General features: G+C 40.6%; 1 protein-coding gene across 10 annotated transcripts in view; it reads left to right on the top strand.

The window, feature by feature from the left end:
- The first annotated feature begins 729 nt into the window (after nt 1–729).
- MEIS2 (Meis homeobox 2) overlaps nt 730–27,357 on the top strand; it is a 311,133-nt gene continuing 284,505 nt past the window's right edge. For 6 of the 10 annotated variants that reach the window (XM_054970943.1, XM_054970944.1, XM_054970940.1 and 3 more), the window contains exons 1-7: nt 730–1,517; nt 2,549–2,781; nt 4,294–4,435; nt 4,992–5,042; nt 5,784–5,834; nt 6,702–6,851; nt 18,811–18,925. In XM_054970943.1, coding sequence (XP_054826918.1) covers nt 1,506–1,517; nt 2,549–2,781; nt 4,294–4,435; nt 4,992–5,042; nt 5,784–5,834; nt 6,702–6,851; nt 18,811–18,925 — 754 coding nt within the window. In that variant the 5' untranslated portion in view covers nt 730–1,505. Of the gene's footprint in view, nt 1,518–1,793; nt 2,021–2,548; nt 2,782–4,293; nt 4,436–4,991; nt 5,043–5,783; nt 5,835–6,701; nt 6,852–18,810; nt 18,926–27,357 lie in introns of those variants that run through there. The other 4 variants (XM_054970941.1, XM_054970948.1, XM_054970946.1 and 1 more) reach the window with 2 other exon arrangements.

Below are 27,357 nucleotides of genomic sequence, written 5' to 3'. Positions count from 1 at the left end.
GATGGGTCTGTCTCCTCTCCTTCTGGAAAATTAATTTCGGCGGCGGCGGCGGCGGCGGCAGCGACAACAAAGGTAGCGAGTTTACACAGGGAATGAAACACACAGAGGCTCTTTGAACGCAAGATTCTGGCAAGGACGGCGGACTTTGTTAAAGCAGGCTCGCTTCCGCTGGCAGCTCAACTTTGCACGCTCCCCTTTTCAAAAACATTTTCAACTGCCTGGGTTGCTTCGGCCATTGACGCGCTTGCGAGAAGTGACCTCAAAAGAGAAAAAAAGGAAACAATGCGAAGCACTGGCTACGGAAAGGATGTCGGAGGCTAAAATAAGCTAGTCCAAAAGCAAAGCAGATCTAGGTACTTTTTTTGTTTTGGTGCTTTCTGGCTTTTTGCAGTTGCCTTACACGCTCGCAGCCAACCAACCTCTCTTGCTCTCTCCCTCCCTTTCTTCCTCCTTCTTTATCCCACACTCTCCCTTTCCTATCTGAAAAGGAACGTTGATTTGCTATGGGTATGAATCTGTTGTGTGCCTCCCCCCCCACCCCCGCCTCGCAAGTGGCGTGGAAGCAGCCCTGATTGCATACTCTGCATATCACAGGCTTTAAGCGCTCGCTCGCTCTGCGCGCTCTCTCCCCTCTCCCTCGTATGTGTCTCTCTTGTAGGACTGGCTATGGCCACCACTACTTCCGGGTTCCGTCATTTCATTCTCCCGCCGATCAGCGCTGCAAAACTGAGCCTCTTCTATAAGCCAGCCAGCAGCCAACCTGCCAACACTTACTGACACTCACTCATCTCAGAGGGAGAGGTGAAGAGGGAGACAAAATACCTACCAGAGGGGGAAAAAAAAAGACCGAAGGAAGTCCACGTTTTGCAAACTATTCCATTTTTCTTCGCATCCTACCCCCTCCCCCTCCCGGTACTTAAAAAAAAAAAGAACCTATAGCTTTCCTACACGGCAAACCCCAAACGCGGAGTTACTGAGAGAAGAAACCGAGGTTAAAAAGATTCCTCTTTTCTTCATCATCATCAGCCATCATTCATTCACTACCTTGACATTCCATGGCTTTGATTGACAGCTGGAGTGGCAAAAAGCCATGAGACACGACAGTTTGGTTACATGTGGGTTGCTGACGGGCCGATCGTAACCTTCAGATTGGGGGCTTGACGATTTTTTTTACATTTTTTATTATTATTATTTTTACCTAAAGGAAGAAAAAAAAGAGGAAAGAGACAGAGAAGGGGGAAATAGAGAAGAGAGCTCGGAGGACGAGGGGAAAAAGAAGAAATTTCACAAACTCGTCGTGGTTCTTTGCCTACTTTTTATTGCTATTGCTGTTATCTTTATGATTATTTACGCCTACTGGAGAAGCCTATAAGTGGGTCGGAAAGACAAAAAGGGGGGGAAGGGATTCCTCTTCTGCTTCACTCAATCACTTTTCTGTTGTTATTGTTGCTGGACTGGGATATTAAATATAGGATACCTCCAGGAGTTTATTGGAGCGCAGACTGATGGCTCAAAGGGTAGGTTTAAATCTCCAACACTTACCTTCCGTATAAATCCTCTCTTAAGAGGGGCCTGTCCGACCTGCTCTCCTCTTTCGCTGCTGCTCATGGCGGCCACAATTTTAAAAACAACAACAAATAGCAGCAAAAATTATTCACCAGTTTTGTGTGTGTGTGCGTGTGTGTCTCTCTCTCCCCCTGTGTGTATGTGCGTGTGTGTGTGCGCGCGTGTGTGTCTCCCTCTCTCTCTCTCTCTCTCTCCCCGCAATTGTTCCACGCTTCTTTCCTCTCTAGCTTTTCCCCCAGCCGCGCGATTTCCCTGCTCCTCTCGAGCTGCTCAGTGGCGCGGGGTTCACAGGGGGGGAAAGGCTTGCCTGCTGCTGCCGCCGCCGCCGCCGCCGCCGCTCTTGCTGTGGCTGTTGCTGCCGCCGCCGCCTGGGAAACACAGCTACGGTTTGCGGCTGGGGTTGCCTTTGGTTTTGACAAGGACAACGGGGAATTGCTGCTAAATAATGTTTTTGGTAACTTTCCGATTATTCGCCTTCCTCCGCGCTCTTCTCCTTTCTCAGACCGGCTTCTTTCTCTCACTCCCCCCACCCCCGGCCGCAGCTCTTCCTCGGGATTAATACGTTTACTTGCGGCTTGCTTTATTTTTGCCCTCTTCCCTTCTAAATTCCGAGAGCGTTTTTAGCTTCTTCTCTTCGACCTCTTCTTGATTTTGGCCCCAACCGATCCCTCTCCGCTCGCCCCCTCCCCAGCAATCCCTTGCCCCTTTGCCCTTCCCCCAGCTCCACACACTGTGCACTTTTTTATTTTGAGTTCAGTTTGTATCGCTTTCCCTCTCTGTTGTGGCTGGTCCTGGTTTGTAGTTTTGCTCTGTTTTGTCTGACTCGTCTGGGTGCTTTACTCTCTTCTGACTTTTGTTGTTGTTGTGTTTTTTTATTCCTTTCTCCCTCCTTCGCTCTTTCCCTTTCACTCTCTTTCCTCTCTCTCCCTTCTCTTCCTCGGTTCTTTCTTCTTCCTCTTCTGGCCCATTTTCTTTTTGACAGTACGATGAGCTGCCTCATTACGGCGGAATGGACGGAGTAGGGGTACCGGCTTCCATGTACGGAGACCCTCACGCCCCCAGGCCGATCCCCCCAGTCCACCACTTGAACCACGGGCCGCCTCTCCACGCCAGCCAGCATTATGGAGCCCACGCCCCGCACCCCAATGTCATGCCTGCAAGCATGGGATCGGCTGTCAACGACGCCCTGAAGCGGGACAAGGATGCAATCTACGGGTAGGTACAAGGCAGGGCAAGGCGCAGGCTTCGTGGCCCTTTCCTTGCAGCGTCTGTGTGTTTCGGGGGCGCAGGGATCCTTCGCGTTTCAGAGTAGGCTCGATCGCAGGAAACAGTTTAGTGGGGTAGCTCGGGGGTGGGTGGGTGAGAAGGCAGAGGATTTCGGCGTGTGTTTTTAGCCAGTCTGCCTTTCCTCGAATCCTCAAGAATTTCTGATCCGGAAGGACTCGTGCAAATTATCATTATATAGGTTTTATATTATTTAGAACAGATACTTTTAGGGTGATTTTGCAGAAATGGCATGAGCACCTACTGGGGAAAGTCCACCAGAGGAATTCATCCAGGACACGTTTTGGATGGACACAAACATTGTGGCGCTAGGGGTAAAGCGGCACAGAGTTCTACTTTAGATAAGAGGCTTTACTTCGGCTGGCTTGACCTTCAGGAACCCCGATCCTCGGTACACTTCCCTAGAAGTAAAGTCATGTGAAAGTACTGATTTAATTTGCTAAGTAAAAGAACTTAGTATTGGGAAGGGAGCTGCACACTTACTCAGAACCAAGTTCTTCTGCAATCAATAGGAAGGACTTGTTTAGGGCTGAAGAACTAATTTGTAAATAGAGTTTCAGAAAGAGCTGAGATGGGCTCGTTCTTGAAAATATCTCCTCCTTCAGAATGGAGAAAAAATAAATGGGAAGGGAAGGAGCTGTTGACATTCCTTGCAAAACAAGCCTAGAGCTTGTATTTAGGGAAATAGAACAATTCCTCTTCAGTATACTTTTGTTTGTAGGATGGGTGATTATTCCATTTCCCTAAACTACACCTAGTAGACCTTGTGGCATAACCATTTGAGCGTAGATAAAAACACTTTTACTACTCTTACACACAGACCGTATATCTTTCCCCTTTTCCAGTGTCTGCTGGTACAATGACTAAAAAATTATCCTATCTACATTTTTTTCTTCCCACTCCACTTATGACTGGGCGTTGGTGTTTTAATCTGGATATGCTTCTCCAGCTTTAGGAGACTTTGCTGGCATCCCCCCCCCCCCTTTCAAAAATTCTGGCTGCTATTAGCATTCCACCAAAATATTAAGTAGTTTAAACAGTTTGCGTAAGAGTAAAGTTTCCCCTTTTAGGTAGTTGCTTGGGGGCAGGGAAGGGGCTTCTCCTCGCTTCCTAGTCATTTGAAAAAGCCGTGTAAACTGCACAGCTGAGCTAGTCCTTGCCTGCCTCGGTGTAATTGTATTGCCTTACATGTTTGTGAGGCTCGGGTTTGGTTCTTGCTTTTTGAGGCGGGATGTGTGAGAGGTTGTTTCTTTCTGCTCTTGGCCTCGCTTGTCCTTTATGGAAAGGCTGAGGCATCTGTGAAAGTGTGTGTTTATTATTTTTGAAAGGAAAAAAATACTTGTTGATCAGAGCCTTCTCTGTGTGTGTGTGTCTGTCTTTTCTCCTTCCCTGAACTCCCTCCTTCGCCCCCCCCTTTTCTCTTTGTGTGTCACTGCCCGGCAGGCACCCGTTGTTCCCCCTGTTAGCTCTGGTCTTTGAGAAGTGCGAGCTGGCGACCTGCACTCCCCGAGAGCCTGGGGTGGCCGGCGGAGATGTCTGCTCCTCAGACTCCTTCAACGAGGACATCGCCGTCTTCGCAAAACAGGTCGAACGCTTTTTAACCCACCTTTACCCCCTTTTGGCACATTGCCTCCCCCACACCAGGTGCACAGCACTTCACACACAACACCACCCCACCTCAAGCCAGGCAAACTTCCACTTTCCCCTGAAAGTTCAAGAGGCAATGGGATAGGCTGTGCTTGTGAGCCTGGGGGTGCTTCTGAGGAAAGTGCCCTCAGCGCAGTGGTCTCTCACCCCACCCTTTTCTAGTGGCCATTGGGGGACAGCCACTGGACACTCCTTGCATGCTTTCCAGGAAACGGGTCAGGAGAGGGGATAAAACTCCAAGGAAGGTTCTCAGCTTTTTAAAGGAGGGAAATGAGGCACTTGTGTAGAACAGAATCAGGGTAGGGTGGGCTGAGCTACCTGCAGTTTACAGCAGCCCCCCTCCCACATAATCCCAATTTCAGCCACATTGTAAACTGATTTACAAAAAAATCATGTTTTTATTCAGTTTGGAGTGCAGGGGACAAGAGCAGAGTAGAATTAAAGGTAGCTGAAATATATACTGATTCCTTCCCCCTCCTCCCTTCTTCATGCAGGTTCGGGCAGAAAAGCCACTTTTTTCTTCAAACCCAGAGCTGGACAATTTGGTAAGGATATACCCCCCCAATATTTCACTTTCTCCCCCTTTTCCAAGAGATTTTTTAAAAAAAGCTTTTTGACTTTGGTTCTCTTTTAAGATAAAGTTTTAATTGTAAGGGGTAGGAGGTATAGATGGAAAGTGACATTCGGGGAGGGGGGGGCAAACAAGAGAAGAAACCTTCTCCATGCAAGGGCTTCAAAGCTCTCCAGTTCTTAACAAGGAAAGAAGACAACAAACACTGGAGACTCCAATGCATTGCAAAGCTGGGTTTAAGCCCCAGCAAGCAAAAGGGAAGGAAATCATGGCTTCTGAGGTGACAGAGTTTTTGGAGCTGCCCGATGCGATTCTTTTGCTAATGTGGCCAATTTCAATATTAAAAGTGCTTGAAATCCTCTTGCAAAGGAGGCGAAGGCGAAGCATTCATCTTGGGCATTTCACCTTCTTTTCTTGTTCTTTTTTTTTTTTTAAGCGGGTGGGGTGGTGAGGGAATGTTTAGCTCTTTGGTTGCTTTGTGAAGAAACTACTTGGGGAGGGCATCTATGTAAACCACTAATCGCTACTTCTTTTGGGGGGGAAATATGATAGAAAAAAATCAAGTGCTTTAGGTTAAAGTTGATCAAAATTGCCCGAGCGTGACGAATGAGCTAAAATCCTGGATAATGAGGGTGTGCCCTGACAATCCGCCGCTCCTTGCTTGGTTTCTTCTCGCTCCCTAGTGACAACTCCTTTGCTCCCAACTTTCTTTCAGATGATTCAAGCAATACAAGTCTTAAGGTTTCACCTTTTGGAATTAGAAAAGGTAAGAGCAAGGGGTCAGCCCTTCCTCTTTTTATTCTTTCCCTCTGGTGTCATACGTATCTTAAAGTTTGCTAAAGGCTTTGGGGACAAGGCAACTGGACTCTGTAACTACGAAGTACTGGGGACTCCCGCTAAAACAGGCAATTCCCTCCTCCTCCACTCCCCTCTATTTTTGGTGTTTCTCTTTTATTGTAATCTGTTCTAATAGGTCTCCTTCCCCCAGTGGATTTTAATCTACACTATCTCTACTTTCCAAACTTTTCACAATTTTCTTAAGTATTTCAAAATAATAAAAAAACCCACCTTATTCAGTGCATCTCTGATCCTTTTATTACTGCCAGGCATATGTTAAGGTTAAGACACACACACACACACACAATTCCTTTGGGAAAGCTAAGGTACTGCAAATAAATGATTTTGTGATAAAGATTCCACATAGTTTGTATGGAAGGTTTTAAAACAAGAACTGCTTTGCCCTTCTTCAAACTGGTTCTTTCCTTAAGTCTTCCAGACTGACATGCCTGTATTTCTAGGATTTTATCTACCTTGGTCTAGATCTCAATGATTTTGATATTATCCTCCAATCTGATTTTCTTCTATCTCTAGAGCAGCTCAAGCTGAGTGTCTCCCCCCCCCCCCACTTGTTGCTCAGGCAAGTCTCTAGGGAATAATATGTGCTGTAACAATTTCTCTATTGTTTCCTTGCCTTCAACTATTATGCCCCTTAATTAGAGTTACTCTCGGAATAGATCACAGTATTCCTTTTGCAGCTGGAAAAAAAACCTTCTCAAGTTGCAATCTGGTAGTTGTGCCTCCCCCTCTCTTTTTAATTCTCTCTTTCTCTCCCTTTATTTAAAATTATATTCAGGTTCACGAGTTGTGTGATAATTTCTGCCACCGGTACATTAGCTGTTTGAAAGGCAAAATGCCCATAGATCTAGTTATTGATGAAAGAGATGGCAGCTCCAAATCCGATCACGAAGAACTCTCAGGATCATCTACAAATTTAGCTGATCATGTAAGTCCATTTGATAACTTATGAAGGTTATAGCCTATTTAGTAGATGGCTGGGTTGTTCTTACTTAAAGATTTTCCTAATCACCACCACCATTTTGTATTTGCTTTAAATATTCCTTGGCTCCTACTATGGTATTCTAAGTCCTATTTTTCCCCTCAGGGGATTTTTGTTTGTTTGTTTGGGAGAGTGGAGTGGATTTTTGGTGTGTGTGTAGGGTTCCTTTTGCTTTCAGTCACTTGGAATTTTAACGTGGTTGACAAAGTTTACAATCTGGGCAACTTGGAAAGTTGGTATATTGTCTCTCTGTATGAAAAGTATAGGGAGTTACTGGAATTTTATTCCTATGTACAATTGCATTAAAACAAAGTTATAGTTTTCAGTGCTTTTTCTGTTTTGCAACGTTGTTAGAATATGGACTTATTGCCTGAAGCATCTTCATAACAAATGGCAATAACCTTGATGAGCCAATTATTAACCATGCATTATAGAAGCAGGATAGAATTATAATTGAGTAACACAGGTTAGCAGTTGGTTTCAGCACTTCAGTAGTTGCTGAGGTAGTAGTAGTAGTAGTAGTAGTAGTAGTTGTTGTTGTTTTGTGGGGATCAGTGAATATGCATGAAGGAAAAGTGGACTTTTTACAGGAACTCTTTGTGTACTCCAGAGAAGGGCTTTCCAAAATTTTATATAGGCATGTACTTTTGTAAGATTATGGTAGAATAAAAACATAGAACTCATAGGATAGAATCAGGACAAGCAGCTATGTTTAAGAGACAGGTGAACAATAGCACTAATTTGAAAGAATGTTTTGTAGGGGCAGTTTACATAGTTTCATATCTGTGAATCCAAAAAACAATAACGTAGACTAAGAATATAATAGCAGGAATATGGCTTTATGATGGGAATGTTAACTTTGGACTCATATGCATCTAGAATTAAGTGCTATAAAAGTAAATATAAAGAATTAGTTTTCTCGCTTTCTTTTTTCCTCCCATTGGCTTCAGAAAATATTTTGTATGGTAATAATAGTTACATTGTTGTGTATTAAATGTGTTCATAAGACTAATAGCAACAGTAACTGAGAAAAGAAAAAAGTCAGTTTAGGTCTATATAAATTACAGAGCACTTATTACATTTATAAAATAAAATTAGCCCTCACTTGTTTTGAAATTTATGCAGAAGTAAATTCCTTATTTTGATTATTAATCTCAAGCAGAAAAAGAAAACCTGCATCAGATATTAAAAGTTTTCTTCTTTATTTGTAGCTAATAAGGTCTATGGAGCCTGACAAGTTTCAAAAATATGTCTTGTATGCCATTTTCAGACCTTAAAGTAGTGTGCACATGAGTTTATGGGCCATTAGAAAGGAATCCAAAATGACAGGTATCCTGAAAGATCATTATCCACTCTACAAAACACTGCAAAAACATTGCATGTGTTCCCAGAACAGTTTCATTATAAGTGTGTGTTTCATGTGGAAGTGTAGAAATGGAGCATGCTGATGTTTATATTGAGGAGATTAGATAAACTAGCCTGTTTAGGGCTCCAACAGATGGTGAATGCTCAAGCCGATTTGAAGTGCTCTGTTATAATATTTAAATTTAACCATAGCAATAGGAAGAGGTTGTATGGAGCTAGAATTTTGTAATTTTATAACTGCTATACTCATGGAAAATAATATACCTTTGTCACTTTGTTTTGTTTTGTCCTCAAACACCAAACTTAAGAAAACTTGATAATCTATTTATCTTCCACCTGTTAGGCTTTACCACTTCATAGGATTCTATAATTTATAATGTAAAGCGTTTTATTTCCTGGAGATTTGAGTTGTAACATTTTTACTTTAGCCCCATGCTATTTGTTTTGAAAAGAAGCAATAATTTGGGCAACAAGAACACCAACTGGGAAATGAAAAGTTGTATCATTTAGTTGCATTTGGGGAACTGTGCCTTATTAGTTATGTGTGTTAACATCTACTTCCAACATAAAACTTTTAACTATAGTTAACTTTTGTATGTGTGTGCACACATGTGCATGTGTGCATATCCAAAGAGAGAAAAAAAGAGGGAGACCCATTTGGGCAGTCTATTGTGTTTCTCAAACTGTAGGGAAGATGCCTTTTGCAATTTAAATATGCAGATGTAGAGATTAAAATGAAATGACTTATTTGCAAATGCCTACCTGAAAATTAGAATATTTAAACATGAAAACTTCTCCAATTTGGTGCTCAGGATTTAATTTTTTCTTCCAGTTTGCTTTGATATGCATATTCAATATATTGCTTCAGGCTAAACCTCATTTAGTGCAAGTTGGTGCAGGAGTGATGATGAACCACTATAGAGGGACATAGTCAGCATGTTGTTTCCTCTGTTTTATCTTTTGGCCCACTGTTCTGATCCATGTATTGTCTCATAATTTTATGCGCACATGAAATACTGAGAATATTTCAATTGATTGGCTATGAATAATGACAGGTTTAAAAAGAAGTGTAATTTAATTTGTTCTGTGCCAGAGCTTCTCTTATGGAGATGACAGTTTGTGACAGATACTTGACACCCCCAAATCCCTATACCTCTGTTCAGTGTGCTTGTGTATGTTTATGGGTATAGGTCTAAAGCAGTGGCAGTAATGGTGACAGCACTACCTTAAGTGCTAATGTGGCTCTCAATTTTATGTTTTACGCAGCTTGAAAATGCAGCTGAAGCAAAGTAAACTAAAAACATGTGAGAGTAGCTAATATTTACAGTAAATGTCGTGAATGTCTAATATTAAAATATTATATATTTTATTTATGGAATGGCATTAGTGCAATATTTATATTACTTAATTTGATCAGAAAAAAAGGTGAGGAAAGCTGCTAGTCTTGTTATGGTTGTTGGCGATAAATGGATATATTGAATTTTATTTTATTGTAAGTCTTATATAATACAGTAAGTGTAAATGGGTCAGGAACTTGGTAAATCAAATAGGATACTGTTTAGCCACTGAAAAGCTGCAACTTTTGTTATATACTCTGCTATATTTAGTAAATATAACAGCCCATAATTAGTGTTTGAATTTTTAACACCCTCATATATTTTTATTGCTCTAAGGTATTAGCTGTAGATGGATAGAAGGTAATTACAACCATGCCCTGCCTGAACTAGACCAGCTAAAAACCGCTGTAGCTACAGTTCAAGTTGTGCTTCTCAGGAATGACTATTCATCATCACTGTCTTATGTATGCCTATACATAGTCTCTTGACACTTCAGCTTCCACTTGGGTTTATCATAACTTGTATATTTTTAGATCCATTTTGCAAACTTAACTACTCTAGATATTTTCAGAGCAAGTAACATTTAGAATCTTCTTCACATAGATGAAGTATAGGAAACGTATGGAAATCCATTGATTTCAGGAGTTTTACGTGTATGTAACTACCAACAGGATTGTAACCAATTTAGACATATCTTAATTAATGTAATATTCATGGTTTCCCCTGGCCTACCTCTCACTTCCATTAATGTACGCATGGAATGGACCGTCTTAGCAATAACTGAGATGCATAGGACCTTCCTTGAGCTGTTTCTGGCTATATGCCTATAGGAAAAAAATGATTAAAAAACAGAAATATTAATGAACATCATTCTAATATATGGCAATACCAGCATTTTTATAAGAGCTCAAAGTATTGCATATACATAGTCTCAGTAATTGTTACACCAGATCTGCAGGATAATTGATATGAATTTCAAGTTGCATATGGAAGACTTAGGTTGGAAGTCTTCTGCAAGCTTACCAAATGAGTTCATGGATAATTGTGGGCACTCATTAATTTTTTTAGGTGTATGCCTAAGATTTTAAAACTGCAGACCTTGAAAATGTAAAGTGTGAAAGAAACAAATAGGTGTTTGAAAATACATTAATCATATACTTGTCAGAGAGCCAGGACTGAGCGATTGGGACTCCTGTTGCATATATTGCTTTGTCGCTGTATAATATGTGGAATTGTTCTCAAGGTAATTTCTGTCTCATAGACTGTATACTTTTTGCTATGTAAATACAGAAAAATTCTCACATGTGCACCTTTTAAAATAAAAAACCTTTCACAAAAACTTTTTGGCACTGTACTAGAATGAGATATATATTTTTAGATGGATTAATGTTGGGATTTACTTTTATAGCTATTAAAATCTTTCACAATTTTCCATTTCCCCCCCTAAGCATGATTGTAAATAGATTACATAGTGCAACATACATTTTCCTGCTCTGTTTTGTCTTTATTAACTGACCAGTGAAGACCAAATTATGCTTAAAGGCTTTATACTATTCTTAGTAGGTCACGAATTTTTGCCTTTCCAGGAGTGCTAGATCAAGCCTTAATGACTTTCTGTTGGTCTTAGGACTGAGGCCCTTCACACATACACAACTATCAGGAAGGTGAACTTTGTTTTGTGTAGCAGGCACTTTGTATGAAAAAGAAGCCACCTCATGACTACACTAATTTCCACCAAGCCATTGCAAAAAAAAAAATGGTGGGAAAAGGACTGGGAGAATTTGTTGAACTTTAATTTTAATAGGAATACATGGGAATCTGTGACTCCAGGAGTATGCCTAAGTTATTTTCTAGTGGGAGACCAAGTAAAATATCAAAAGGGAAAATAATCTGCCATCACAGCAGTACTAATAGCATATTGTTAACCTACATAGCTCGTGGCTTTAGGCTAGCAATGTTACAAGAGTTGGCATATCAGAGGTTTAGCATCACTACAGAATAATAGTTTTTAATATCAGAGGCCTTTTCTGATTACTTTTCTATGAATGTCACTTGCTCATTTTATTTTTGCCAGAATTGATATGTGTATTACATTTCAGATAATAATGCTGTACAATTTGGGCTCTACCAATGTCATTGGTAAATTAGACACTGGTGTAAAAGAAGTCAGGATTTCCCCTTTGGTGTTCAAACTGTTTCTTTGGCTGAAGTGTTAACGGAACCTAAATATGTATTTAATTTTAATTCCTAGTTTTTCCTTAGCTTGCTTTTTGACTCTATCATTTTATGGTGTTGGATAGAGCTGAATAGTAATACATATATATGTGTATATATACATCATATTTTTACCAACAGGTGGTTTATATATTAGACTAAAAGTTGAGCTGGAATATAAAAAGCATGAGACATGCAGCAGAATCTTTGTATGTTTACACAACAGTGATTCCCACTGTGTTCAGTGGGACTTACTCCTAGATGAGAGTCCACAGGATTTCAGTCTTACAACAGGTCTCCTCATAATAAAAAGCTTAATAAAATATCATTTCAGTTAATTAAGTGATTCAAATTTATTTATGGAACGGAAGTTCAAACTACCCCCCCCCTCCCCGTACTGAATAGCAAATGAGATCTGAGGTGCTGACAGAATGATCACAGTAAATTTCTTTTAAAAACATTAATAAAAACAAATTAATAGTACAGGCTCTTGTCTTTAACAGGTGTGTGTTTCTCTACCCCCCTCCCCAACCAGGTTTCTTATGTTTTCTTTCAGCCTAGTCAGCTCTGAACTTTTACATACTGTACACTGTATAGTACAGTTTATAGTGACTGGGTATATATTAAGTTGTCATCTGTTAAAGTATATTGTGGCTTATAATATTCTAGCAGGTAAGACTAGATCTTGAGGGCCGAAATTACTTGTATAGTTTATCTGTCTGCCACAATGCATCTTGAGTGACTTAAGATCTCATCTACTTTATGGTTATGCCACAGATGAGATGAGATGAAATGAAATGGATTTGGTCTATAGCCATTGTGCCATGCCAAATTTTCCATGCTCACATATGTGAAATTGATTTATAAGAACTGCCTTCAATTTAGTGGACAAAGTATACTATACATCTTCTTAACAGGAATCCAGAAGGCTCTTTCTTTCTGTTATGAAACAGAATGTGTTATATATTCACTGGCCATGAGGGATCTTGGTTCTCAATTTTGTATATATTTGAAATGCCCATTAAAATCACTGGGTTCTATCTTCTTTATGTTACTCATCTCTGTGTGTAGCTAAAGTTCATACATACTGTTGTTTTGATCTTACATGCATATGTGTGAAATACAAGTAACTCCATCATGGTAAATTGAGTTGTACCACTGTAAAAACACTGCAAGATCAAAATCAGTCCCTGAGGGGCCCCTTGCATAATTAAAGTGATTTGGCCCAGTGGAAGTTTTGGTTGCATAAGGAATGCACAGTTAATCCATCTGTATCTGTGTAATCTGTCATTTACTCAGAAGTTTGAGGCTTGTTAAATTGCTGTCCTTGGCACAGTACAAGAAGTGACCAGTAGTTGGGTATGTAAACAATCACTTGCATGTGAGGAATTTTAACAAATAATTATGCCTTGGAAAGTCAGTCCTTTTAGAAGAAAAACCTGAGACCCTGCAGTAGTTAAAATGGATAAAATTTCCACTAGATTTGTAGCAACAACAAAACAGTAACACAGCAGATTTGCTTCATATGCCTAGAGACTCTTCTCCTCTCTATGCTCTTCTCTAGATTTAGCAAAATTCAATGATAGTGCTAAATCAATTTTTTTAACTTTCAAGGGAAAAAACACTGGCAAAATTGTGTTTCCGTGGAAGGCTATGTGCATAAATGAGAAACAGTGGATAGCAGCAGAGTGATCTCCTGTGGCCCTGCTAGTACAAGCCTTCCCCATATTGTCTCCTGCTTTTATATTAATTACAACTTGCATTATCAGCTGTGAGTCTGTAGCCCAGCAAATAGAAAATACTGCCCCTGGAGACCTAGCTTCTTGTATCTATTTTCCATCTCCTTCTATTGTGTGCCAGTCAGTATTCACTGCTTTTCTCTTGGTAACACTGCTCTTTAACACAATTAGGTAAGTGCAAGAGGAACGCCATATTTGACTCCCAATTACTAAAACTACTGGGAATAGCTACATGTGCACTCTGCCTTCTTAGCACTTTAGCCAGTGATTAAATACAACGTCTTAATATATTTTACAGTATATATAAATGTGATATTAGTGTATGTTGTGGAAAAAAATGTTTGCAATTTACGTATTTAATTTCTTACTCTGCTCTTTTTTTAAGACATGGGTTTGGTACTAATTCAAATCAAACTTTTAAACATTTGTTAAAGTCATACTAAACATGAAAATATTGATTCATCTCTGTACTTGTAATAGTTTAATCCTGGACCACACTATGACTTTCTTTGGAAGTGTATCATATTGTGTATATGTGTGTTGGTCATTGTGGGTTAACCAGTTGCATATGTTGCAATTATCTTGCAAATGATTCAACATGTGACTACAGTGAAGGTATATTCCCACAAATGTTAGTGTTAATAATAGCTGCAGTTTGTAGTCAGATCATTTAGCCTTTAATAAGGAGATGTATGCATGTTGATGCCTCACTGATAAAGCCAAATTTTTCACATCACTGCAAAATTAACTTTTTTAGTGTTAAGGGTCATATGAAAAGCCAATTCAGTCTGCATTCAGAGCATAAGTGCATATATATATATTCATCTTATGATAGGCTGACACAACTGGGAGACAATGCAGATTGATGGAAAACTGCATCTGCTGCCATGTTATCAAATGGTGATAGAAATAAGCTTTGTGAAAGAAAAGTTGAGAGAAATCCTCAAAAGATGGGTTTGACCAGAGCATGCAATCTCATTATATGGATACAAAGTCAATCACCTTGACGACAGGTTCAGTGCATGGAAGTCTAATGAAAGACTCAGCCCATGCTGACTCGAGCATGGAGTTGTGTGAATTGGGTCCCAGTTGCCAAGACAATCACTGGACATCACACTCACTGGACATCCATTGGGAACACCTCTTTGTGGCTCTGGGAATAACATGACTCTCAGAGGGAATAACAAAGAGGAGCTTCCCTGATTGATATGTGAGATCAGAATGGAACATAGAACAGCAGTCAGTTTCTTAAATCCATGCAGCCAGTCATCACAGCAAGAAAGTATTACAGTACAATCCTAAAGTCAATTATACTTTTTAAAGTCCATTAATGGCAATGGCAGTGTCAGGCTATCTATTAAAGTCAGGAAGTTCTTCCTGCACGAATCACCTGTGCCTCAAACTCTTTTTTTCTCTACCAACAATGAAATCATAACAAATTTTGAGTTGTATTCATAGCTAGTTATAAATTACTCTGTAGAGATACTATGAATGTAATGTAAAGTGTACTGACTTCAGTAGAAATTCCCATCGACAACACTGGGTTCTAATATAATAAATTAAACTACTTACTCATGAGTATCATTTTCAAGCTGTATATTTGGTTGCCATGTCAGTTACACTATAAAGTTACAGTTTATATATGGTTGATCACGCAGCCAGAATTTTTTCTGCAGAGACGTACAGTTGTATACCATGAAAAAAAATAGTATGAATTACATACACAGATATTTATCCTAAAGTAAAAGATGGTGCCACATTCTCAGATCATAGTTATGGATGGCAGTTTTTTGGATTCCAAACAATAGTTTTCTCATTCATAATTTGTTAATCAACATACCGTGAGGATACCTCGAGGGATATTCCTGATTATTCATTTTATCTTCCAAGAAAACTGTACCAGAATACACCCTCAAATACACTGTAATACAAGAAACTTTACATTTAAACCATTGAAAACCATCCTAGAACTAGGAATGACAACTGAGGTGAAAGGCTATACAACTCGGTAAAACGAACAAGTGTTTTCAGCTATATAGGAAATCTCATTCTGTGATCCACTTCAAATCATTATGATTTAGAAACAAAAAGACTGGGCTACATTTTGAAGCACTGTATGATAGCTTTTTGGTAACGTTTACTAATATGTAGCTGAAGTGTTCCTGCTTAATTATTGAAATTTTCATATGTAAACGAAAGGGCTTTAACAACAGCCAGTTTAAGACAGCCTGCAATGCACAGAATTAACATAACTTGCTGAACTCCCTGAAAAGGCAAACATGTTTTAATGATTACATTTTCTAAAAGTAGGTTCCAGCATGATGATGGAGAACTAAACTCATGCCATGCTATTGTTTCTTTCCCTTTTCATGTATTTCTTCTAGCTCTTTATCTGATTACCATCCGGCAAACAGCTGACACTAAGAGGCTGCAGAGGGCTGAAGAGCTTCTGTCTGCTGTTTGCCTTCAGCTTGAAGCTATTTGAGTGGTTTCCTAAGTCAGAGATAAAAAGGGTAGCTCATAGGCAAGATCCATTTAATCGAGACTGCACAGAAACTTGCTTGATCATGGCATTTTATTTCCATATGGACTTCCCTGAAATCTCATCTTGAGTCCTTAAACATATTTCCTTATGATTTATATCTACTTGGCTTTGGATCATGATGGTATTCCTTTTTTACTATAATGTTTGATCAATTAACCTCGTAATTTTACTTGAAATACTGATTTTAGCAACTATATACTGTTATTGCTTTATTTTGATTTTCAGTTTTTGTAGAGGTATTGTGCCACAAAAATATTTATAGACTGGCTAGGCTTAAATGTGTATTTGAAATGTTGCATTTCAAGTCTGATCTGATTTCACAGATTACTCTACTAACCTAAATAAAACTTATTGGCGAGCCCTGACTTTTTAGCCATTTTCTGTTGCTTAGATCTCACTGAATGAAGATAGTGGACTTTTGTGTTGATTACCGTGTACGACTTAAGAATGGTGCCTTTATAGTTTAGCTTGACTTCAATGATAGAATGTGACTATTCAGGTTTTTGAGTGTTATTATAAGACAAGTGGGACTCATAAGATGTCTGTCGATGATAACTTGAGCTGAGATGTCTGTAGGCAACTTGAGTTTTCTATATACAGCTTAAGGCTAGTCTTTTAATTAGGCAAAATGAAGTGATTGCTTCAGAAAACATAATTTGGGCTCCATTAAAGGGAAGCCCAAATGGTGAGTTATTTAATATATTTATTAACTTGATTGTGCGTATAAGCTATTTGTACATGCAAAATTGTTCATCTAAATTTTTACTGTAAGGAGAAAGGAACCTTTTGGATTTCCTGTGAAATCCAAATCTTTTTTTTTTTTAAGGGGTGTGTGTGTCGGTAGGTCTCACCTAAATTTTTTTTGTGTGTGGGAGACCCACTAAATTTTATTTATTTATTTAAAGTGTTTGTATGCCACCTTTATACCCAAATATGATCCGCAAGGATAGATTGGATTTATTGTCGAAGGCTTTCACGGCCGGAGAATGATGGTTGTTGTGGATTTTCCGGGCTATATAGTGACACTGAGAGATCTCTGTCTTTTGGTGCTACACCTCTGAAGATGCCAGCCACAGCTGCTGGCAAAATGTCAGGAACTACAATGCCAAGACCACAGCTATACAGCCCGGAAAATCCACAACAACCATAAATTGGATTGTCCACTCCTGAATCTAAAAGTTTTGGACTAGCACTGAGAATATGGCTCCCTTTAGTGAAATCCATTGGGCCACTCTCTATTTTCTGTTGTCTTGAAGAGACTTAAAATTGACTGATACTGGTATAATGAGGTGTACACACACATCTTTACATATACATCATCATGTGTACTAGCATAGGGCTTGCACTATTAGCTTGAATCTAGATTTTTAACAAAAAAGTTTCTTGTTAGGATGTGTTTAATTTAAGTTGTCATATATAGGTGACAAGTAATGCAGGTCCAACCCCAAGTCTGATCTATTGCATGTGTTCTTGCTCTCCTTTTCTGCCAGAGGAAATTCCATCTCTTGCCTGCCTTCATGTGGTGCTGATAAAGCTTTTCCTGTACAGTAGAATTCCTGTTTTCCTTTAAGCAACAGCAGGGGTATTGGGAATGATCAGGAAAGGGGAGGAGGACCAGGAGGAGAATACACTTAGCAAAGCAGCACTTAGCTGTAACTTTCAGTTTTCTTCACTTACCCTTTTTAAATTGAAGTTCTATCCAGGAAAGCCAATACCCAATAAATTAAAAGCTACTGGGACTTATGCGGCTAAACTACTGTATCAGAAGTTTCACTTAGCCAACTTCTGCAAAGTATCTAATGATTATAACCGTATGTATTCTCGGTGTTGTATTTTATATATGTTCATAGGGAAAGGATAATATTGACTCATACAGAGATGGAAATACCTAATTATGTTTTTGTTTTGGACAATCCTGTACTTCTAGAATGCCTTGAAACAAGTTATCTCTTTTAAAATGCTAAATTTGTCTTACCTTTCCAATCTTCACCTACCAAGCATGCATTACTTTGAAATATTAAAATATTATTTATATGCAAGCATATGGTAGACATAACAATTTTCGACATGTATAATTTATCATTTAGTTTCACTCCAAATACTAGAGATGAAAAAATGCAGTGGAGGGGAGGGAAGATAGCAGAAACCAAGGAAACAAGAATCAGTAGTATAGTGACTGCTCTTTTCTATATTTACAATCATTCCATTTTTTTATCTTGAAATTATGAGTGATGGTACAATAGGTTAAAAAGCACATTATTTTTTCTTGATGCTAAGTATTTAACAGTGCAGTCCTAAGCAGAGTTATACTCTTCTGATCCCATTAAAATGATTGGGCTTAAAAAGTATGACTCTTTTTGGGACTGCGCTGTGAACTGGATTGATTTGTTATTGAGTGTAGCTCACTGAAGTTTGGGTTTTTCCCTAAGCAACAGACAAGGTCTTGAACTGTTATTCTGAGTGCCTTTATTTTTGAAAAAAACTACACTGATCTTAATATAACTTACTTATAAGTAAATATGCCTAGAGTTGGAATATCAGTATGCCCATGCTTTTAAACACTATTTGCAGTTTGGGGTTTTTTAAAACAAATGCTAATGTGTTTACTTCTTTTTGGCTTTCTCTTTCTTACCTTCCCTGCCCTTTGCTGGCCCTGATTTGCTATTTGGATAATTATGGTGAAAAATATGACATTCTGACACCAGAATCCTTCTTCTTGGAGAGACCATGATGACGCAACCTCAACACACTCAGCAGGCACACCAGGGCCTTCCAGTGGGGGCCACGCTTCCCAGAGTGGAGACAACAGCAGTGAGCAAGGTAAAAGGTCAAGCTTTCTTTCTCTGCGCAAAGTAGGCATGACTAAAATAACTTCAGTGTCTTTTATTATATCAGTACATCTGCCTTAGTGTAAACACAGAATGGCAGGCTTGTAGTATAATCAGCTGTAACTTGGGGAGACACGTATTTCCTTTTCTATACCTACTTAGCTTTATTTTATTATTATTTTAAAGCTAAATATCTAATCTTCAAACAAGCTTTGGAATAACAATTGATTAGTTCTGCCAATTCCTTTACAAATTTGGTTATCTTCAGTTTATTTTTGTGTGGTGTAAGTAAATATCATGGCAGACATATACCCCAGCTGTGATGCGGTAGTTTGAACTGATCACTAAACAGAAAATTTAATTTGTACTGTCAGCAAAAAAAAAAGACTTCAGTATCCAGCTAAACCACAAAAGAAACAACAACATTCTCAACTCAATAAGAAAATCACATGCAATCATTGCCTGGGCTGCAATTCATAGCAAATTTTATTTCAGAATAAAGTCTGCAGTAATGGCATATGAATTGCCACCTAATGCTCCATTAATCAGAAGTAGTTTCTATTGAGGGTCAATGGGATTTGCTTTCATCTAATGTTTAGGATTAGGATGTAAAGCAAAGATCCTGTCCCTGGTAACAGTCCACTGTTTACCACTGAATTCAGTGATATTTCGCCTCCCAGGACTTACTTCCAAGAAAACAAATTTAAGATGGATTTGTTAATGTCCTTGACTTCAGCGATATTAACTGCATAACTGCTTGATGTTAAAGAATTAAATATTTAAATTAATAGAGATGAATCTGTAAACCTAAGCTTCAGTTCTCAAGAGTACTTGCATCCCTCACCAAAATTTTGAATTGAATCTTTCACAGCTTCCAGAGTTGATTGATGCTTCAATCACATCACCAAACAGTTTTCATAGTTACTTTGTGTTTTTGTACTTGTAGATTTTGTTTTGAAATGTATAGAACAGAAGCATGTAGTACTGTTTGATAAAGACCAAAACTTTAGCTGTTTGGGGAAGGTCTGTAGTTGCCCCTTATGGGCACAAGAGGTTCTCCCTTTAACTATTACATCAGATTATTATGAATTCAGATATTTCCGCTATAGGTGATATGAGTGATGAAGTGGACTCACATTTAATGTGGTTGATTTGTACTTTATTTTTACTGATAGTTCTGTCAGAAATAAACTCCTTCTATACAACTCAAGTTGAATTTTACATGCTCTGTGCTTACTTAGGTCTTGTTCTTAGTGCCAGACCTGGAAATTAATAAAAATTAGGTACTGTTGAAATCAGTGATTTTTAGGACTGTTTTGCATATTATATAATTTTTAGGATTGCATATAATTTTTAAAAGTGTATGCATACAAGTATGATGTGTGAATAAGACAAAGACCTGCTGGAAAATGTGTAACTTAGAGACACACTCATGAGAGAGCAAGCTTGGTTGCAGCCCCCTTGTTTAATGTACTCTTACTGGCAAATTTTAGTATGCTGCTATGCAATTCTTGGAAAAGCCCTTGAGCATACAGTCAAGAACTGTAATCCCATTGTTTTCATTGGACAGGTGCAATTAGCTTTACTGCTTTGTGCCCATGGCTCCCATATGGTATCTTAATAACAGCCATTAGGAAAAAAAAACACCATAGCTGTTTCTAACAAATGGCATGCTATTCTTTGCATATATTTTGGGGTTAGCAAATGTACACAGTGTTTCCAGTAGACTCCTGTGCTGTTCAAAAAACTATCCTGAAACTCAGGGTAGCATCATCATAAATATTTCCTGTACAGCATGAAAACGTTCTGTTAGGAAGAGGAAATCAAAAAGTCTGCTCACTGTGTGCAAACCTCTATGTCATACTAAGAGGGTACTTTGAATCCCAGACTGTTTATTTCTGTATAGAACATCATTGCCATGTGGCTCTCATTGCTGCTATGAATGCCTCTGACTTTGCAGTGGCAATGCAGAAACTACACAGCAGTTGTCTTTGCACTATTCTTACATGAGCTGCACATGACTGCCATTCCTCCCCACCACCACTGGAGGACTTTGGGGAAGCAAAAAATTGGTAATTGCTATATCACTAGAGTCCCATAGTGTTATAATGATCAACCATGATCTACTTGTTCTTTTGAATTTTTTGCATTCATTCCTAAAAGAACCAGCCTTTTTCGTTTGAGAAATATAAGGGGCATACCTTTCCCCATATATATCATCAAGATAAAGGTCTAGAGTCTTACAGTTTAAAAGAAACTAATAAATGAGGCAATATATCATTATCATGTTGCTGCACTATAATTATCGAGCAATGACTATTTTATTTAAAAAGCCCCCTTCTCAAGTTCTTCAATGATAGGGGACAGAAATGGCAGCCACAGAGGCTAAGGTAAAAAAAAAAATTCTGATGTGGGTGATACTTTCAAAAATGTGCACCTTCCCAATTACATGGTGTGCAAAGCTGCTTAATCCACAATTTTTCTGAAAAGATCATATAAAGCAAAGTTTTGGAAAGGTTGCAGCATATCGTGCTGTACAGCATATCAAACCCAAAAGTGAATAATTAGGGGACAATATCATAGTGATGCTAAAAAAATCTATTCCAATTTGGATGTGAAACTGCAGCATATTCTCCATGTGGAAGCAACCTATTAATGATGTTTTTCCTCCTTAGAAACTTCATTTTCATTACAGATTTTCATTTAGAATCAGATATAGCTGGTAGATTTTAATACTGTCTAGGGGGGGTGGGGAACCCACATTCAAATTAATGGAATTTGTGTTAGGCCTGTAACCAGTGACCACGACAAGAATTAGTGTTGTTCAGTTCCTAGCTGCTTTGGCTGCGGCATGGATTTATGCACACAAGTGGAGTGTGAGAGCATGCTTCAGTCTCATAGAATGAACTGAGGCTGCTAAGCGGAGGGCTTACAATGCCTTATAATAAACTAGGCTGTGCTCTTGGTGGCTTGCTTTTGCCTAGTTGGCTTGCCCTTCTGCCATATGGGTAAGGTGAGATTAACTGGTTGTCATTTGGGCTGAGTAGATCCAGAGGAGTCAGATGCATCTGATGAAGAGAGCTGTGGTTCTCGAAAGCTTATGCCTCAATAAAATTGGTTAGTCTTAAAGGTGCTACTGGACTTTTTACTATTTGGGCTGAGTAGGACAGTTTAAGTCTCCATCAAATTAATTCAGATGGTGTCCTTTTTTCGGTCTTCTTCGCTTTATATAGGAGACAAAGTTTTGTTATAACATCCTGTTCTTACAACTGATTAGGCCACAAGTAGTTTAGAAAGAAATAGTGTTAGATGCTAGAGTAGATAAAGCTAATTAGCAAGTACACTGACAGTGCGGAGTTACTCCAGTCTAAGTTGATTGAAGTCACTGTATGTCATCTAAGAATGGGGGGGGGGGTGTCTTCCTAAACTAGCCTATGATTGGCTCAAGCAGATGGGTGGCCTGGGGAGGGAACATCAACATAGGCCTTAATTATTTGAACAGCATGTTAGGGGGAGTGAAATGAGGCTTAACGCCTCTCAGAACCATTGTATGTACAGACTCTGTCATCAGTAACTGTTAGTAATTGCTAAGAATTTACAAAATTCATACATATATAGTTGCGCCTATCTCAGAGATCTCTCTCAAGGCAGGACATGTATATTTCAAATAAATAAATAAATCCTATTCTATACCAAATAACAATTGATAATTCTTTGATAACCACCTAACACCAAAATAGCTCTTGAATTAGTATTGGAAAGTTTATTACAATATAATAATTATAACTCTAGTACAAAGTAAACCTGTATATTCTTTATGGGCATGGAAAGAAGTAGCCATCCTAGAAGTCATGAATATATACTGGTTCACTGTAAGACACCTAGTCTAATTCCTTAAGATGTCATCATGATATATAGGGATCAGGGAACCCTAACAGTGCAGTCCTAAGCAGAGTTAATTTAAATAATTGCACTCAGAAGGGGGTAATAGGGATCCCAGGTTGCCTGGTGAGGGCGGGGGATCCCTCGCTCCCATCTTCTGCACCTCTCACTCACCTGGCTGGCAGAGGGGCAAAGGCAGAGGAACAGAACTCCTAGATGAGCTCCCAGGGCAGTGCAACAGCATCAGTCATGGGAATGATGTCATTACGCTGTCCCTGGAGCGCTTCCGGGCCCTACGCAATGACATCACTTCACAGAAATGATGTTGGCATGCCGACCCGGGTGCACATGCACATACTTTGATGCATGTGCAAAGAGTTAGAAAAGGCAAGTTCTCTCCCCACCCCCCACCCCCGGCCAGGAGGGTAAGGGACATGGCAACCCTATAACTCTGCTTAGAATGCAACTGTAAAGGTAGGAAGTGTGCAATGCTCAGAAGTAGACTTTTGAGGGATGTCAGTTTTGGAAAACTCTCAGAGACATCAAAATTTAGACCCATAGATGGCTCAGTGTTTACATTATATTCACAAGCAGATGCTTTTAGTCCACCACTATTTTCTTACTAGTCTCATTAATCACCTTCACCACTCTTTAATTAAGTACAACCACCTCCATACATCTGGCATTCATACTTTTGAGGAGCCAGTTTCCCGGGTGAGCATTGACATTTTGGTGAATAGTACTTGGCACTAGGGGTGTGCAAGCCAAAAATTTTCGGCTATAGCCGAAAGTAGAAAGCCGAAAGAAGATTCTCTATCGTTAAAGCCGAAAGCCGAAACAAGAATCTCTTTCGGCTTTCGACTTTCGGGATTCTTTCGGCATTATTTCGGCATTCTTTCGGCTTTTTTCTATGGGAAAATGCCTCCGTCTTCCAGGACGCCTGGAGGAGGCATTTTCCCACCAAATAAGCCCAAAATTGGTGGGGACCTTCCTCTAACCCTTCTCTAACAACCACCCAAGTTTCAGACAGATTGGACTTTGGGGGGCCATGTTATGGCCCCCCAAAGCAGGTCCCCCCATCCTCCCATAAGAAAGCGAAGGAGCAGCATATTGTTAGCATGCTGCTGCTGATCTTTCTTCATTATTTCCTATGGGGAAAAAATGAAGAGGCAGGCTTCCTTTGCCAGGGGTGGCATTTTGCATGCAAAATGCCCCCCAGCCCTCAGGGGCCCTTCTCCCACCCCTCCTCCCACCCCCACCAAGGCTCAGCCTGCTCCCACTTGGGGGGGGGCATTTCATGGCCTCCCCAAGTAGTTGCTCTAATCTCTACCACTGACAGCTGGGGGAGGCTTGTGTTGCCAGGGGTGGCATTTTGCATGCAAAATGCCCCCCAACCCTCTGGGGCCCTTCTCCCACCCCTCCTCCCACCCCCCACCAAGGCTCAGCCTGCTCCCACTTGGGGGGGCATTTCATGGCCTCCCCAAGTAGGTGCTCTGCTCTCATCTCTACCACTGACAGCTGGGGGAGGCTTGTGTTGCCAGGGGTGGCATTTTGCATGCAAAATGCCCCCCAGCCCTCTGGGGCCCTTCTCCCACCCTTCCTCCCACCCCCCACCAAGGCTCAGACTGCTCCCACTTGGGGGGGCCATTTCATGGCATCCCCAAGTAGGTCCTCTCAGCCCCTAAAGTCCACCCCTTACAGCCCCACACAAACCCAATTCCCCCCCAGCTGCCACACACAGACCCAAATCCCCACATTAGCCCCTCACAGACCCAAATCCACCCCCACCTGCCCTACACCCATAACCCCAGGAACAGGCTGGCAAAGGCCAGCCCTCTCCCTTTGTTCCCTATGCTGGGAACTTCTAAACTCTCTTTCCCTGGGCAATTCTGCACAGCCCAGGGGTGCCACAATGGTGGGCACACTTCTGAGTGCCAGCTGGTCCCTGTGAAAGAGCACCTGAACCACAGACACCCTCCCTCAAATTCCCCCACCACCTACAGAGATGGCTGGCCAGCCAGCCCCATTGTTCCCTATGATGGGAACCAACTGCACAACAAAGAATAAAACAAGAACAACACAAAATAAAGTTTTAAAAAAATTATTTTCTCCCTTCCAAAGTACAAGTAGGCAAAGCATTATGACACATTACACCAGCAGTCCCCCACACAGAAAAATTAAAACAAAACTCACTTAACATCAGAGAATCACAAAGCATGATTCCTGTCAAAAACACTTTATTTCTTGAACAGCTTTAGGTTACACAGCAGGGGGGAACACCAAAGGGCATGGCAGCACTATCTTACACAAAAATAACACAACTCACTTAACATCAGAGAATCACAAAGCATGATTCCTGTCAAAAACACTTTATTTCTTGAACAGCTTTAGGTTACACAGCAGGGGGGAACACCAAAGGGCATGGCAGCACTATCTTACACAAAAATAACACAACTCACTTAACATCAGAGAATCACAAAACACAATTCCTGTCAAAAACACTTTATTTCTTGAACAGCTTTAGGTTACACAGCAGGGGGGAACACCAAAGGGCATGGCAGCACTATCTTACACAAAAATAACACAACTCACTTAACATCAGAGAATCACAAAAACACAATTCCTGGCAAAAACACTTTATTTCTTGAACAGCTTTAGGTTACACAGTAGGAGGGCACAACAGGGCATGATAGCAATGTACTACAAAAAATAATACAACCCACTTCACCGTTTTTGACAGCAATTGTGTTTGTGTGATTCTCTGATGTGAAGTGAGTTGTGTTATTTTTGCGTAGTACACTGCTTTCCTGCTCTGCGGTGCCTTCCTACTGTGTAACCTAAAGCAGTTACAGAAATAAAGTGCTTTTGACAGCTATTTTTTGGGGTGATTCTTTAATGTGAAGTGAGTTGTGTTATTTTTGTGTAAGATACTGCTTCCATGCCCTTTGGTGTCCCCCCCCCTGCTGTGTAGCCTAAAGCTCTTCAAGAAATAAAGTGTTTTTGACAGGAATTGTGCTTTTGTGATTCTCTGATGTTAAGTGAGTTGTGTTATTTTTGTGTAAGATAGTGCTGCCATGCCCTTTGGTGTTCCCCCCTGCTGTGTAACCTAAAGCTGTTCAAGAAATAAAGTGTTTTTGACAGGAATCGTGCTTTGTGATTCTCTGATGTTAAGTGAGTTGTGTTATTTTTGTGTAAGATAGTGCTGCCATGCCCTTTGGTGTTCCCCCCTGCTGTGTAACCTAAAGCTGTTCAAGAAATAAAGTGTTTTTGACAGGAATCATGCTTTGTGATTCTCTGATGTTAAGTGAGTTGTGTTATTTTTGTGTAAGATAGTGCTGCCATGCCCTTTGGTGTTCCCCCCTGCTGTGTAACCTAAAGCTGTTCAAGAAATAAAGTGTTTTTGACAGGTATCATGCTTTGTGATTCTCTGATGTTAAGTGAGTTGTGTTATTTTTCTGTGTGGGGGACTGCTGGTGTAATGTGTCATAATGCTTTGCCTACTTGTACTTTGGAAGGGAGAAAAAAAATTTAAAACTTTATTTTGTGTTGTTCTTGTTTTATTCTTTGTTGTGCAGTTGGTTCCCATCATAGGGAACAATGGGGCTGGCTGGCCAGCCATCTCTGTAGGTGGTGGGGGAATTTGAGGGAGGGTGTCTGTGGTTCAGGTGCTCTTTCACAGGGACCAGCTGGCACTCAGAAGTGTGCCCACCATTGTGGCACCCCTGGGCTGTGCAGAATTGCCTAGGGAAAGAGAGTTTAGAAGTTCCCAGCATAGGGAACAAAGGGAGAGGGCTGGCCTTTGCCAGCCTGTTCCTGGGGTTATGGGTGTGAGGCAGGTGGGGGTGGATTTGGGTCTGTGAGGGGCTAATGTGGGGATTTGGGTCTGTGTGTGGCAGCTGGGGGGGAATTGGGTTTGTGTGGGGCTGTAAGGGGTGGACTTTAGGGGCTGAGAGGACCTACTTGGGGATGCCATGAAATGGCCCCCCCAAGTGGGAGCAGTCTGAGCCTTGGTGGGGGGTGGGAGGAAGGGTGGGAGAAGGGCCCCAGAGGGCTGGGGGGCATTTTGCATGCAAAATGCCACCCCTGGCAACACAAGCCTCCCCTAGCTGTCAGTGGTAGAGATGAGAGCAGAGCACCTACTTGGGGAGGCCATGAAATGCCCCCCCAAGTGGGAGCAGGCTGAGCCTTGGTGGGGGGTGGGAGGAGGGGTGGGAGAAGGGCCCCAGAGGGTTGGGGGGCATTTTGCATGCAAAATGCCACCCCTGGCAACACAAGCCTCCCCCAGCTGTCAGTGGTAGAGATTAGAGCACCTACTTGGGGAGGCCATGAAATGGCCCCCCCAAGTGGGAGCAGGCTGAGCCTTGGTGGGGGGGTGGGAGGAGGGGTGGGAGAAGGGCCCCTGAGGGCTGGGGGGCATTTTGCATGCAAAATGCCACCCCTGGCAAAGGAAGCCTGCCTCTTCATTTTTTCCCCATAGGAAATAATGAAGAAAGATCAGCAGCAGCATGCTAACAATATGCTGCTCCTTCGCTTTCTTATGGG

The sequence above is a fragment of the Eublepharis macularius genome, chromosome 2 (genome assembly GCF_028583425.1).
Source record: "Eublepharis macularius isolate TG4126 chromosome 2, MPM_Emac_v1.0, whole genome shotgun sequence".
Classification (NCBI taxonomy): Eukaryota; Metazoa; Chordata; class Lepidosauria; order Squamata; family Eublepharidae; genus Eublepharis; species Eublepharis macularius.
The sequence above is the reverse complement of the archived record's forward strand: the minus strand, read 5'-3'. Positions and strand labels throughout refer to the sequence as shown.